At 31.0% G+C, this 17,336-nt stretch overlaps 1 protein-coding gene across 1 annotated transcript in view; it reads left to right on the top strand.

The window, feature by feature from the left end:
* LOC112593989 overlaps nucleotides 1-17,336 on the top strand; it is a 50,747-nt gene extending 33,411 nt beyond the window's left edge. Inside the window, exons 4-12 of the mRNA XM_025338577.1 lie at nucleotides 1,129-1,406; nucleotides 3,188-3,403; nucleotides 10,275-10,591; nucleotides 10,948-11,151; nucleotides 11,409-11,594; nucleotides 12,445-12,874; nucleotides 13,062-13,277; nucleotides 13,832-13,953; nucleotides 16,931-17,336. Of these exons, the coding sequence (XP_025194362.1) occupies nucleotides 1,129-1,406; nucleotides 3,188-3,403; nucleotides 10,275-10,591; nucleotides 10,948-11,151; nucleotides 11,409-11,594; nucleotides 12,445-12,874; nucleotides 13,062-13,277; nucleotides 13,832-13,953; nucleotides 16,931-17,264 (2,303 nt within the window). The 3' untranslated portion in view covers nucleotides 17,265-17,336. The remainder of the gene's footprint in view (nucleotides 1-1,128; nucleotides 1,407-3,187; nucleotides 3,404-10,274; nucleotides 10,592-10,947; nucleotides 11,152-11,408; nucleotides 11,595-12,444; nucleotides 12,875-13,061; nucleotides 13,278-13,831; nucleotides 13,954-16,930) is intronic.

The following is a 17,336-nucleotide window of genomic DNA, read 5'->3' as shown; positions in this document are numbered from 1 at the left end:
GACACCTTTTTTTCTATAAAGTACCTAGCCCATATTCCGGAAATCTCTTTTATATCGATACTGTTCAATAGTTCAATATAAGTTTTTACTTTTTTAAATTTAGTTTTATATGATATAACTATTCACAGCAACTTGATGTGTTATAAAAAAAAATAAGTACCAGTCTGTGTTTGAGAAGGGAAATCTGAACATTTATATGTCTATGCATTAGAAAAATAAAACTTTCGATGAGACCTATAGTTAAACTTTAAATAAAATCACATTATTTATAATTGATATTACAATACCAATAAAAAAAAATGATTTTAACTCTTAAAAAGAAAAAAAAATGTTATTTTTAGCAATATATTAAGTGTAAACCCAATCGCCTATAAATTATAGTACTATATTTCATTGAATAGTAATCACTCATTACCCATTGTAAACACATTTATATAAAATTAAGACGACTAAAACTGTCTGTTATATTGGGTTTGGCACATAAATCTGCTGCACTGTCTGTTCGCTTTGCGATTTTCATGACGGAATGACAAACAACATGAAACGGTCATAAAACAATACAACAAAGATATTATTTACGACAGGAGTTCGCTCAGATGACGGTCGTCATCTTTTCGGTCGAGTTTAGAGACTCTAAAATATACATTATATAGACTTCAGCGAACCCTAGTTAAATAACAATATATAAGAACAAGTCGTAATACACCGATAATTGTATTTAGCGATAAATAAAAACTAAACAGTATTATTACCTAACCTATTTCGTATCACTTATTTTATTTTTCCTGGAATCGATAAATCGATTTAGACTTATGAAATATTGGAGAACACTTAAACGGTGTAGAATTTAGAGGCGTAAGTGATGGCCGACAACGGTTTCCGTACATTGCATAAACTAAACAGAAACCATTGGATAACATGATATCACAGTCAATTATGCGGAAAAAAATAAATACGCCTTTGTTGACTGACGACTGGCTTTTTTTTTTTAGAAACTATACAGCCTCTGATGTCTCCGTATCGGCTTAAATTTTTATTGCATTACCCTTTGACGTGCAGATTAATTGCATTATTTACCGCTTTTTACCCTTAAACCTTTCCCTAATATCACTCGTTCGTATGCCACAGGAGTAAACGAATCGTTTCACATGGGTGAACTGATGGAGGGTACGTACTGTTCGCGGATATTCAGCAACTGCGACAAGAAGAGGTGCGTGCTGCAGTCGCCTAATTACCCTGGGCTCTATCCCCGAAACTTGACTTGCTACTACGCGATCCGTCAACACGCGATACCGTACGGCCACCAGGCGCTAATATCCATCACGCAGCCGTACAGCCGCCTGGTGTCGATCAAGACGGACCGGACGAATCCCGAAGGAGCCGACCCAAAGCCCGTCGAACGGAAGGTATGTGAATTACCGTCAATCACAGAACAGTGTGTCGAGTTATTTTTCCAAATCTTTCTCCTCTTTACCCCTTCCCATCCAACAGACATTATGACCTTATTGGTATGTATCTCAAGCACAGATATAGATAATAAACTGGATTGTTGACTTAATATGATAATAGTTGAAGTCAAAAATCCGCTATTTTTATTGGAATTATAGGTTTTAACACAGAACATTTCGGCTTTTCTACAATAAGTCTATTATCAAAAAAAAAAAAAAAAAAAAGAAAGAAAGAAAGAAAAGACGTATAAATAAGTATTTTCATAAATTACATCCGTAATTTACAATACTTTAATTTCCACAGAGATAGCGGAAAACAATGGTTTCATTAATTTCAGGAGTAAGCATACAACAATCATAAATCTAGTTTATTATCTCTGTATACGATTTAAAGTATGATTATATTATACTGCCAAATTAGCGTGACGATCACTAACAAAAAAACAGTCCTATGAGTAAAAGATAAGAAATTGACTATAAACATTTTTCAACGTAATTCGTTAAGAACAATTATTACACGCATTGAAATAAATACAATAGTTGTACGATGTGGAAAGTTCATTGTAGAGTTTATAACAACCGCTTATTATCTATTAATATCTTCCTAAATTAATCAACCGATTTCACATTATATTTTGTTATATTCAAATAGATAATTATAACGTTTGGGAAATTACATCGTTTCACTGTGAATTTTTCGTCGTATAAAAATCAATAACGACAAATATTAAATATCATATCTCCGTAGTATGATATTCAATCGGAAATTGAAAGAATTTACATCATAACTCCCTCAAAATATTATTTTAAATCGCTACGTAGATAGTGTGTTCAATATTCGTTATAATAACTTATACATATACGATCAACAGCTCTGCATATCAAATAATTTTCAATCTAAATAAAGGACAATATATTCTCAACTTTTCGTGGAATATAATAACACGTATATATGCATCTTCGGTTTATAAAAGAATATTTTAAAAATAAAATTAAATTTTAAGTTGATGATTTATTTTTAAATTCTGACAAAAGTGTTCAATTTTATCTACTATATGTCTGACCTTATTACTTTCCCACTAAATACGTTTTCAATTAATTAATTCGTTTAATTTGTGGTACAAAAGAGTTTCCAGTAAAATATTGTTTTAACAATTAATGAACCTACACAAGATTGTTTCCCAATAGAACCCTTTTAATAATAAATGACTCTGTATAAATAACTTTATGCTAAACTGTTGAAAAATTAAACTTTGAACATTTCGCATGGTATAATGTACTGTTAACAAATTAATTTGAAATACCTAGATCATAAAATGTATTATTGTGCAGAAGAATTATGAAGTATTTCGATTTTACTAATATTTTTTTCACTAAAAAAATAATACTCATTATTTTTCATTTCTAGGAAAGTTTATGAATAATATATATTATATATATATACCTATGTTTTTGAAATATTCACTATTATTTTTTCAATTAAGGTATCTTAAAGGTTAAGATTTAGATACCTAAAATCTTAAATTCAGTCATAAATATAAAATATGGTTGTTAACTAAAAAGTATTAGGTATTTAATTAACTGTAAATTAATTATAAGTTAAGTACTTAACATAAAAAGTAGTGATACTTAGTAATGATTGCCCAAGATCAGTTAGAATCAGAAAGTCAGAAAATCAAAATATCTGTACCCAGCCCAAAAACATAATATCACGTTTGTTGAAAATAAAATCTATTCAGGACTGGAGCAAGTGCGACAATGTACCAGATTTTGTAACCGTTTATGACGGATACACGACCAGAGATCCAATTTTATTGAGGTTCTGCGGATCCGGAGAAACAGTGCCAGTGACTACGTCTAGTGGGCCTGAGCTGTTAGTTCAGTTTTCAACGTCACCATATGGCACTCTGATGTATCCGTTCGGTCCATTACACGGATTTCAACTTCAAGTACAAGTAAGTAGAAATGTCGAACGTATTTTAATAATATTTTAAGACTTGATATTAACGGTAACTTCTGGCAAACCTTTTAGTCCGCTCTGAGTATAATAGTAATATATATTATATACTATAAAATATATAGTTTTTTGTCTATATTTTATATTATTATCGAGATACACGTTATAAAATGATAACTCATCCATCTATATAGGTATATAAATTTAATATTTTTCATATAAATATTATTAATATGCTTTCAATGTTTATGATAAATTTAGTTGTTTACCTAATCTCAAAAATAAACCAAAAAGTGATTATAAATTCCGATTGTCATTTGAAAGTTAGAAATAATGTTGGTATTTGTTTAATTTATTTGAGCCGATTTACCCTATTCGTGCCAACATTTCATTTAAATTTACAATAACGAAGTTTTTCATCATAATAAGTCTAATATAGTGTGTAATATAGGACGTTATGAATGCAGTAAAGTTGATATAATTGTCTTTTTCTTATCTGATTGAATTCTTATGAATTTAATCAAAACTTTTTAAACAATAAAACACAAATCCAATACTCGTATAAATCGTATATATTTTATGTTTTGTAAATTACTACATATCAACCGAATTTATATTAAAATTTACGAATTTAAATTACGTACCGTATAATTACATAGAATTTCTTGTAAAAAAATATTTTAATCCTTGGTTAAACTTTAAGTTAAATATATTTAAAAAAAAATTAATTGAGAAATAATAACTGAGAAAACACTTCTAATGATTTCGATTAATGTGCAATTAAAATAAATATTTAAAAAAATAAAATAACAACAAAATTGGATTAATGTTTTTAATAAATGTAAACGATACTAAGTATTGGTTTTATAATTATATAAACTACAATACCTTACTGTCTACACCAGAAGTTGTACGTCTGTTGTGTATTAAGATTTGAGAACAATAATGTAATTATAAAATCGCTTTAACTCATAAAGTTTATTTAGAATAATAAACTTATAATTAGTTTTTATCAAGGTGTCATAACATAAATAAGAGGTCCATCTGGCGGTGCATCACAAACTTAGAATAATTTAATAAGCTTGAACACACGATTATTATATTGTTCTCGCGCATGAATAAAACGTTCAAATTACTTTTTAATGTAATAGATATTAAGTATGCGCACATTGTCGTAAAGAACGTTAATATTATGAGTTAAAATCAGTTTTATTTCGTTTTAAGATTATATTTCTAGCCACTGTAGGTACATCATAAATTATTTTTGAAACGCACAATTTTTCTAAAATGCCATGATTTTATTATTAAAATTAAGTTTTAATTATAGTGTGAGCTTATTTCTTAAGCCATTATTTAAATATTTATATCAAGTACAATAGTAATATTATGTACTTAGGATTCATTGGTTACGTACAATATGATCTTTTGTGCAAATTTTATATAAATAATAATAATATAATACTTTTTTATAAAAACATTTTATTATTATGATTTTTTTTTTTGATTTACTTATTCGACTTTTTATATACCTAAGTTTCTTTGAAGAGTAATAATAAGCTTACATAATTATTATTATTAAAACTTATTCTTTGAAATATTTCAATAATACACAATTGTTATATTTTAATATTGTCACGCGGCATTTTAGATAGACTATTCAGATACACCGTATACCAAGGGCGGCCAAACAGTCGATCGCAAACGATTTCAACGTCGATCGTGTTATAATTTATTTTTTGGCTACGCACACAAAAATTAATCGTGGTGGTAGTTACTTAATAATAAAAAAAGCTTTACCGTCCCTGCCATACACAATCATTATTATCGTTTTCCCGGTATTTTAAAGATATTATGATATTAAAATACATCAAATGACAATATGAATGAGTTAATGTATTATGTAATGGAGAATAAATATTATATGAACAATATAATGCAGTGTTCTCGAGTATTCTTTATTCACGTATTACTTCTCCTACTAAAAATGTCAAAAACATCGAAAAATAAGAGGAAAGGACGAATTTTTGTGTATTATTCTAAGTGAACTTTCATATTTTATCACCAAATAAAATAAAAAGGTATCTAGATATAAAAGAAGGATAATTCCACAAATTATCTTTAGTAAGATAATTTAAATCCAGCACTGCCACATACTATCAATTTCAAACAATTAATTTTCGCATAAAACAAGTAAGAATTAATGATGAAATAATTTCAATAATAAAAAATTAGGAATTATACATATTTATTAATTATTTTATAAAAAAAAAATAACAATAATAAACACTTTATAATATTTTCCGATGCATTATTAATTTTATCATATTTTGTAATATCTACTATCTATAATTAATGGTAAATTGTACAACTTGCTGTGTTTATAGGTCTAGCACATCAATAGATAATATACCTACTAGGTATATGGGTTAATGATTAATAACACGTCAGCAGTCAGCACGATATATTTTAAACTATGATTAGTACTTACCATGATTAGTGTCGAGTCTCATGGGGAAGGGAAAGTAGGTATTTATATACTGTTAGTATAAAAGCGTTTATAAAAACTAAAAAAAAAAAAACCATAAATATAAAATATATAAAAAAAAAAATATGTATAAATTATGAGATATTTTCAAAATTCCATTAAAAAATAATAATAATACTACACTGCATTGGTTATTAAAAATATAATATTACAATGTTTATCTTTAAAATATTTTTGTCCGGCATTAACGCCTTTTAATATAGTTACTAAGTCTTTATCGGTTACCTAATTCGACGATTGACGATGATTGTATATTATTATAATGTTAAATTGAAGTACGATGTACGATGTACGATATACAGATATATTATAGTATGTTTTGTATAGTTCATTTGTTCTTATTGGGTGGTCGGTTTTATTTAAATATTACGGTTTTGTCATAAAAAATTCATGACAATGGTTTAAATAAAAATATAGTTTTTGTTTTGTATTTAAACATTTTGTCTTTTATTAACACTCAGCACATTGCATAGCTCTATCCATGTAAAAGCGCCGCATTTGTATTAGCCTTGGGCGTCAGATGTCCTAGATCCGTTACTGACTATAACATAAGTGGTCAACTTGCGACTCGCGAGCCACATATGGCTCTCGTCATTGTCAAATGCGGCTTACATCTTATTTAATAAAATCAAAAATTTTAATTTTTTTGGTATTAGATTATAAAAAATTATCAAATTATGTAAAATGTGTCTATAAACATTTTGGCTGTTAGTGTTATGGTATTTTTCTATGTGGCCCGAGAACCTATTCATGTTGGCCACCCCTGGACTATAACTTATGTATTAGGTTACTATACATAATACAGTAGTATCACAGTTATATCAAGACGTCGATACAATATCAAATCAAAATAGATAACAGATAATTATGTACAGTGGCGGATTTAGGAGGGGAGGGGGTACTTGGGAGCTGAAGCACCCACCGTTTCGCGTATTTTTATTAAAAATTACTAATAATTCGCCGAGTGGTAAATTTTTGGTACGGGCTACCAGAACGCACACCCCGCACCGTGGAGTAGCTAACACCGGTCGGTGATCACGCACAAATTGTACATGATAAGTAATTTAAGACTATTATTGTTAACAAAATAGCTCCCACCATAAAAAAATCCTAGATCCACCACTGGTTATGTATTAAGACTCAACAGTACAATACCATTAAATTGTATTTTATACATAGAAAAATGAAAATTGAATAAAAAACAGTTTTCAGGGTGGAAAGAGTGATTCAACACCCGACTTCCTCGCTCACCTGGTTGTATCTTTGTTGTTTAGTATACGTAATTTCCATAATAGTCAAGTAAAATTTTTACTACCTACTTAACTAAAATTTCAGTTATAAGCAACAAATGTAGTTTTATTGCAATATTTTGTCATTAAATTAAGAATTGTATTGAACTTTATCATCAACAAATCGTGTTTACTAAAACCACTTTAATACATGATGATTTTTATTTAAAATATAAACACGAAGAACTGTATAAAAACACGTGATAACTTTTCCATTAAGATATTTATATAAACGGAAAAGCTAACTTATTATAAAAATCAATATCCACTCATCTGTAGACATCCTGTACGCTGTTAATATATGCAGTATATTTACATATTGTAGTGTGTATTCAAATTAAGGATATTTCAATAGATGTTTGACCAAGCGATAACGTTTACAACACAAAATGTTTTATCTTGCTTTTTGAGATAGGGTTCAATCCTGAAGGCATATTATAAAAATACTTTTCAAAAAAAAAAAAAAAAAATAGGAATACAAACAAACCTTTCAAGCGTAGTTCACGCTTGAACAGTAAATTATGTGGATTCAAAAAAACCAAGATAGGTCTTTACATTGTGTAAACACAGTTGTCGTCTTTCGAAATTTACGTATCAAGAAGGTGATTGTAAAGTTTAAAATTAGATTTTGTGTTTTATCTCAATGAATAAAACTCTATTATCAAATTGAAACAATACACTTATCTTACATATCGCTTGCGCTGTGTGATTTATCTTGAAATTAAAAAAATTAAAACGTAATTGTATCCATTCAAAGTAAATGTTTAAGTTTTAATAACAAAGATTCGTCGATGCTATTGATTAATCATTGAAATTAAAGTATATAATACAAAATATATAACAATAAATTATAATACATTATAACAATAGCGTAAATTGAACCCAATTTCTGGTGGTGTAAAGGCATATATTCTCAATCTATAATTTCCGACACACCAATAATCCAACTTCCTAAGTAAAATCTTTCCTAATGAACTATATATTTTCCCATATAATTCTTTAAATAATAATTTAATTGATAAGGTCTAGTACATGCACAAAAATTACAATTTTTTACCTGTTTATGTATACTATACAAAAAAAGATAGTTACAAAATTAAAAATAATATCATAGGTATTTCAATGGCTTTCTGGTGGTGCAAAAACATACTTTTGTACCACCATATTTTAGATGTGATGTTGCAAGTGCTATATTTTTACCACCTAATTTACGCCGCAGCGATTATAAATATACTTTAAGGACACTTCAATAATAGTTTCTAAAATAAAACAAAATACCAAAGTGTATTTTATAAATCGATTAAATGTAAATTTAATCATAAATATCATGACTATTTTTCATAAACTTCTAGTCATTGTTTACTTAATTTTCTCAAATGTGTACATAGGTTAATTTATTAATTTTTAATCTTTAGATTTCGTTACATTCACTCTATATTTTACTATCCCAAAAAGTGGTCGATAACAAAAAAAATATATGTCTATATAATACACAATATTACAAAATCAATACCTTTGCTCAAAATGTTTAACAAAAGTGTCTAAAGGACAATAACGATAAATAAATTAATCATGATTCATGATGATAATATTGTACTAGACTGCTGATTAAAAATAGAATAGGTAGGTTTTATGATGAACGAGCAGTACACAAAACGAGAATTTATTGTATTCATCAAAACAAGACTAGAAACTAAAAAAAAAAATAATTACCTAAATCTGTGTTTACCTATAGTTAAATCATTTGAAAATAAATATTTGATGGGTAGTATTCATTATAAAAATGAGATAATCGAAAATCGATTTCAAACAATATAAAGCTTGATTAATTTTATGATATGTGTCTAATAAACAATGAAATGTAAATTAACGGAACAATGCAATGCAATTGTAATGCAATTGCATTACTCATGGAAATATATTTTCAATATTAAATAAAATACAAAATCCAGGATAAGTATAAAGTCAAACATTAATTCATTTATATCAGACAGCATTCAGTCCAAAATAATTGCGTATCTTAAAGAAATAAGCGAGCAAATAGAAATATAGAATAACAATAATTAAACAAGTATCCACGAAATAAAAGACTTATAAATACTGAGGAAAAAATTAAAACGGATCTGTCAAAATTTAGCGCAGTCATTTTAGCACACGATAATTCAGCAGTGATGTTCTCGGCGAACGATACTATAACGCTATGACATTAACATACAAGACAAGTCAACGCATTACGTTTACTAAAAAATATACTAAATTAATTTACTCCGATTTTTTAGGTGGTACATCTCCAGCAATAAGCTGTTCGATTGCTATCTTATCAATACTTATTTCTTCTTTCAAACGATTAAAACAATTTTTTTATCTTATGAACGTACCCGTCCTATTTTCATTTGATTTTCATTACACCTCCAAATTATTTTGTTTTCGTTTCATCTGTCCTAACTATAACTATAATAAGTATTGTTGTATACTAGTAATTGTTGTCCTCTTTGACTTGTTATATATAATATATTGCAAAAACATTCTCTTTTTAAAAACTATGATTTTTATACTGTAATATAGTTCTACAGGTGATGTTCTACACTAACCCCAGTTGATATTACACTAAATTATTTTATGCCAGTTACATCAGATTATCTCGATTATCTAAGTATAAACAGATGATAATTACTGCTGCTATTGTACCAATAGCGTTATGTATTATAGTGTGGACATTCTTTCGATTAAATAATATAAATATATTTCTAAATTTTATATTTATTGCGCTTAATTTTCGTGCGCTTTAATTACCACGCTAAATTAACGGTATGCCAAAGAAAATATGCTATAAATTATGAAAAAAAATTGTATTTAAAATTTTAAATATTTTTATAAATACATCAGACAAATGATTAGCATATCATAATTTTTACTGCGCGCATACATATTAATTAAGAATATAAAAATTCATTAAAATTGGTAAAAATTAAAATATAATTTCATTTCGTGAATGATCGTTTGGCACTTAATTTACGCAATACTTTGTCATTAAGGTACACTTTGTGGAAATCGAATCGATCAAGTACACCAAGAATAAGCGGTGTGAATTCTGGATACGGAACACTGGCCGCGGTTGGTTGCACGCGCCTTACCACTCTTTGCCGGAGAACACGACGTGCTGGTATCACCTACAAGCCACTCCGACTGGTGTTGCGGCTGCAGGATATCCGGTAGATCGTGATTCCGGCTCCGGTCCCAGGTACAAAGTATGGGTATCCGTACTCAAGTTCTACGTGACGGGCCCTCAGACCCGAGACTGCACGACAAACCTGATGGTGTGGGACGGAAACTTTTCTTGCCATCCGTTTTGGTGAGTTGAACGGTTTGATAAAATATTTTGATATTATTGTATCTTTTTTCTAAAACCTCATTTACGACTTGCATGCAGTCACGTATACATAACAATATAACCATACATGACGAGTACCCTTCATCTTTATCGTAACATAATAATATTATCAACAAGTGTTTTGCATGTGATACATACCTGCCTATTTTACACATAATAATATGTAACAATATAATATAATATTCATTTTTAAATTGAAGTCATAAATTTTTTCATTTCCCTATACATGTTTTATTTTTATACGTCTTATAAAGAGATAGATGCCCGTCAATACTAACAAATAAATCGATTAATAAATATTACGTCCTGTCGTTTAGCGATTCGAGAAACGTCTCGTCGTCCGCGTACCAGCACAACAACAGCACCCTGTTGGCCAACTACTGTCCCGGACAAACGCCAAGGTCTTGCGATCATTTCCTGTTGACCCGGCAACAGCGTCCGTGCACGCTATCCGAAAGTTTTCTGTCTACGTCCCGGTCGCTTACAGTCCAGTTGAACATTCAACACGCCACAGCTCTCAGGTATAAGACGTTTACCGTAACAAAATGTGTTTATAGTGCACACACTATGATTTTATCGTTAGATTGATGAGTGGTTTAGACATTTTACTTTAGTAGTAAAAGCTTACGTGATCGATACGCAGCGGTGGTGGTGATGGTTGTGGAGGTGGTGGTGGTGGTTGTGAAGGAGGTGGTGGTGGTGGTAGTGTTAGTGTTTGTACAGTATAAGTGATAGCGGAGATAAACGACCGTTTTGACGCGATCATTATTTTCCGCAGACCGGTATCGTTTAAAGCTCTCTACGAATTCGTCGACCTGCACCAGGATGGAAGCTCGTGGCCCGACACTGGAAGCATGTGCTCCAGGATTTTCCGGAGGCCCACACACTCGCCTTCTAGTACAATAGCTATCCGTTCACCGAAAAACATATTTTTCTACGGAAGAGGAGGCAATAAAAATTTAAGGTAAACTTAATTGCTCGATATTACATTCAGGTACTATAAATTATGCATGAATGTTCCCTATACTATATACGTACACGTTTAATATACTTAGGTGCGCAATTGTATTCAATAACACCACCCGTCCACCCTAAATATAAACAATGCCTAAAATATATCGTTGTTAGTCTTATATCTTTCAATTCCAAACAATACGAATAGTATCTATCCCCGGTTTCTATTATTTGAAACTCGAAAATTTATTGATTCATCTGACAAGAGGTATTATTGTTCAAGTTATCAACTTTAGATGTTTTAATAGCCGTTAAAATTCCATACACCCAGACATTTGGAATATTTATCGGATATATTATGTATAAAATAAAGACAGTAATTCACGACCCTTACAAAAATTATCCAAACGGGAATAATAATCATTTATACTATATTTTATTTTAAATACTAAACGCATCACTTAAATAAATGTACGCTCTTGTTTGAACAACTGTAATCGTATATTCATATTATTTGCATCACGCTAATGTTAGTGTGCTTATCGCTTATGTACTTTAACTTAAAGTCGCAAATATTTATTTTGCATTCCATTATCATTCAAAAATACCTTGTTAGTAGTCTTTACACGGGTTTTTTTTTTTTTTTTTAACTAAACTTTGCTTAATATATAAAATAGATTATATTTTACGTAAGTATAAAGTACGTTTTAGTTAAATTTTGAATTTTAAAATCAACAAAAAAATATTCTAATTGATCTTAAACGATTGAAAATACCTCATCGATGCAAATACGAAAACATCAATGTTGTAACGATGTGGGACATATTTTTAAAAATTTTTTTTTTTATGTTGTTATAAAGTTGCGTATTCAGACTAGAAGGACAGCCAGGTGATGTGGCTAAGGTGACAATACTGAAAATCGGCTCGGGTGACCGGAGCTGTTATAGCCGTTTGAACAAAGACCGAGGTACTTTACAGTGCGTGGGCGACATCGGATCGTCTCTAAGCGTTTTGGATGAGATAAACGGCCCAAAGACCATGCTAGTGCCCAGACACTGTTTGTGTTCAACCAACGCGTCACTGTTGCCGTACTCATTCGTCACATTGGGCTCAAAGGCTTCGATGGTGTGGGAAGTGTCCAACATGAACTCTACCGAAGACTTCCGACTTCACTACTTCGAGGCCGCCGTGCAGTTCGTCAGGAGAGAGGTGGTGCCGAAACGTTGCGAGGTGAAAAGCAATCTACTGACTGGGCCTGGCGGCCATTTTACATTCCACTCGCATCACAACGTAAGCTCCGATGATGATACGTTACTGTAGTGCATTATTTAACCTTTATAATAAACCTTCTACCCTGTGCTTATACATTACGAGTATATTGTCTACTTATGTAGTTAAATTCGTTCGGCGTTGCTTGTCAATTGTCGTGGCAAAACAACGTAGCAAACAAAATTTATAAAATATCGTTTCGTTTCAGACCACGTGCGAATCTCACTTTGTCATACTCACCCAGCAGAAGTACACCAACAGTTATCTGTACGCTAAATTGCCCGGACTGGCGATGCCGGATTCGTCGCACGCGGTGCCCAACAACACACAGCACGTACACTGTCCGACCAATAATCGGTTTATAGTGCACGCCGGCGACACGGTTCACACAGTCATTTGTCCGGATCCGTACTACACAGTCGAGGTTTGACATAAATTAATCATAAATTTAAAACTTTAACACAATACTCTACGATACTTGTCGTATTATTGTATAAAAAAAAATAACACAGAGTGCGGCAATGAGTTGTGACGAATTTTGATGTAAGTTCGTGCACCTAGAATTACAGACAAAGTACATAAATTTTATCTAAAAATAAAAAATAAATATGATATTAAATTATTACAAGCGCAATAAAATCCCTCGAATAACCAATTTTATTATTTACGTATTATTCCCGACAGCAATATTGAATTTGAATCAAAAATATAATTGTACGCCTATCACAACACGAATTTGGACGCGGTAACGACAAATATTTATGGTATATAGGCAAAATTTTCACGACTACTAATAGTATTAAACTTCATATGAACAAGAACTTTATTCGAGAGACAGATCGTTGTATTTGATCTATTCCAACGTGTGATCACAGAGCTCTTTAATTTTTCAAAACCCGCTGTCGTGCCCTGTGTGATATCATAATGTTATTGTCAAAGCCCGAGAGAACCAAAAATGTATGATCACCGTGTGTTCAGGTGTTTTCAGATGGATGGCACACCAGAGACGTCATGTCGAATTCTTCACGAGACATCGTCATCGAGTTTATTCCAATCGATCCGGGTTCGTACACGGTTTCTTGGATACAACTCTCATCCAGGTATTTTTAAATTCTTGTACTCTCATAACTAATTGCGTGCATTAGTTAAATATACTTAATCATAGTTGTCATTAAACAGTGATTAAGAACTTAATTTGTTATCGTGTTTGCCACAAAATACGCATTTCCTACTTAAGATCCAACACGCATTAAACTATATAGATTAATATTAATAAATTACAACTAACGACTTATTGCTATTGTACTATATTTTACGTCCTAAGCCTGGGCTATGGCACAAAAACAACACAAGGTAATACCTAGTGAAGTAGTAAAACAAAAGTTATTTTCACAAATACATATTTATGCATTTTTGTTAAAACAAAATTAATTTGACAAAAAAGTAATTTCAATACGTGTATATGAACTATGAATAAAAATTTATATTACAAATTGATCGTTCATAAATTCTGTTTCGGAAAAATAACAGCTGTTATCAGGGCAGGCTAGAACTTTTGTGGACCCCGGGGCTGATCAATTCCGGGCCTCTTTACTTATAGTTATTTCATATTTTACAAAGATATACATAACACTTTATTACAGTAGCTATACTTAATATTTAAGTTTAATGAATTATGAATAAAAAAAATATATATAATGTTTGGTTTATATATAATCCTTATTAATATTGAAGAAAATAACAATAATCTCGGAATGCGATGTACATTATGTAAATACGTCATTACAACTAATGTCTAATATGTAAAAATTTAATCAGACATATTATGTGATACATTGTGATTTTCTTATTAAACGACCTAACTTGTAATTCTAAATTATATAACATATAATTTGTATAAAAATAATTTTTCTACTCTAAAAATTAGTAAAATTGACCACCCGGACCTATATGGCCTGAGCGACTGTGCCTAAAAAATACACCTCAGACAACGGGCCCCCTGGAGGCTCGGACCCCGGGGCTCTGGCCTCACCTGCCCCGCCCTCTCGCCGGCCCTGGCTATTATTTTAAAATTTTTATCGTTTAATTTTTCCATGAATTTGAAATATTTATATAATATTTTAAAATTAAAGAAATTGTATACACTAAACAATACCCAAACTACGTAGGTAATAAATATAGTAAAATATGCAACCAGTGTTGTGTAAAATTTCAAAATATCTCATGAATTACAAACCAACTCTAATTGGGACCTAGGGACTCGTTTGACTAGGTCGTTAAAAAATGTTTCCAGCAAGCATTTTATACCTTTCAAATGTATATTTTATAATATAATTAAGTGTTTCCGCAATGTATCATAACTGAGATTTTTAAAAAATAAAAATAAATAAATATCCCAGTTAAGCGATCGATAATATTTCGTTTGTTTTTATAATATTATTACTAAACAAAAATGTTAATGTTATGTTTTATAAAAATGTAACGCAAAATACTATAAAATTACTGAAAATGTATGATTTGATTGTTAATTATATAAGTTCAAATTAATAGATACCTGAATATGGTTGCCGTTTTAACAAAAATTAAATGACTCTATATGACATGTATATACATGTCTCGTATTTTTTCTTTATCTGTAATTTTACGTACAGCGTACTGTATTGATTTCGTAAAAGTACAGAAAATAAATTGTATTATATCTACAATAATATACAGTACGAGGTTTAGAGAGACTTAGTCGACCTCAAAAACGTAAAAAGAAATCTACTACTTGTGTAATGCGATTGACTCGTACATTATGGATATAACAAGGTCTGCAGTATACCCTTATGTAATATTGTGGTACCATGCGTATCGTTTTTACTATTTCCTGTACACGAAGAGGCACAAAGTGACAATTTTTATTTTGCTTAAAAATGTAGTTTTATTTTTATCGTGTATACAATACGACAACGAGATTCAAAACAGTATGTTTAAATAATAGCACAATTTCCTGCTGCAAACACGATTGCGACGAAACAATAATAGAAACGCGCATGTAAAATTATAAATATTAACTGAGTAGTCACTCTTAGGCTTTATTAAATATTTTAATTTAAATTACGACCAATTAAAAATATTTTTAAATTTTGGGCAATTACTTAGATATTAGTAAAACTAATGAGACAGAAATGCTAATATAAATATATGCGTGTATACGATCACACACATACCGCGTTTCTATTTTTTCCACACGATAACCAAATAATTACTAGGTATTTGAACTTAACATAATTCAATTATTGTAATTTTTTATAAATGTTAAATAATCATGATTAATTTAAAATCAAACTAAAAAAAAATACTTAATAAACTTTAATTTTTGAAAACAATAGTTTGTGTATATTACTCATAAGTCATAGTTATTAAGTATGATAATAATTATGTCAAAAAGTGTTGGGACCAGAGCAAAGAAACCGCGTTTGCATTGCTCTGACTATGGCCCTGAATTGTTGTATATAAATTATAGATATATTCGTTTTTATAATTTTTTAAAGCGCATAAAAAACACCCGGCACCGAACACGGTTTCATGATGTGTCTCGGCACTGGTGAATAATTATTATTAGCAGTAACGATTTTACGGTCAATTGCTTTTAACTAATTTACTAATTTGTTACTTTCCTAGTCGTAATAATTTAATGTAATGATGACGAAACATAATAATATACTATAAATAAAATGTATAAAAAAAAAAAAATCATCATTTATTTTTAAATAAATCCCTCCTATTCTCCCCTAGAAAAATGTCTGGGGACCATAGGCGCAAATAATGTTTGAAGTTTGGGGTGCTAGCTGAAGTCAAAATCCATCCCAAAAACCTTAAAATTATAATACATAACAATAATATTGACTGACAGACGATAGTCATTAATATTTGGGGGGGGGGCGTGCAAAAAAATTAAAGGGGGGTTTTAGCCCCCCCCCCCCCCCCGATATTTGCGCCTATGCTGGTGACGCCCATGTATAATACTATATAGGTACCGTTAATATACCGTTTCGTGTTGTTTTTCTTTTTTTTTCCGGAACCGACAAACAGGATCCGAGCCGACGGGCCGTACTGCCACAGCCAGTGTCCAGAACTGAACGCGTGCATCAACGAGTCGCTGTGGTGCGACGGCGTGGAACACTGTCCTTCCGGTTACGACGAATCGTTCGCGTACTGCATGCACCTGCTGTACACGCACCTGGTGTACAGCATCGCGCTGACCGTGGCCATCGTCATCGTGGCCGTGTCGTCGGGGCTCACCGTCCTGTGGTTCCGGCGGTTCCGTTCGTCGTCGTCGTCGTCCGCCGCAGCCGGATGCCGGGGCATGTCCGCCAAGTCCGCCGAGACGGAGGCCGTCGTGTCCGGGCGCGACGTGGTTTACTGACATAAGGTCAACGACGTAGTGCACTACGTCGAATACGATCGCGTCACCACCGTCTGATCGGCAGCGGGCAAG

Source organism: Melanaphis sacchari, unplaced genomic scaffold (assembly GCF_002803265.2).
Source record: "Melanaphis sacchari strain LSU unplaced genomic scaffold, SCAv2.0 Contig21_pilon_pilon, whole genome shotgun sequence".
Lineage (NCBI taxonomy): Eukaryota > Metazoa > Arthropoda > Insecta > Hemiptera > Aphididae > Melanaphis > Melanaphis sacchari.
This window is presented reverse-complemented; position numbering and strand designations above follow the sequence as displayed.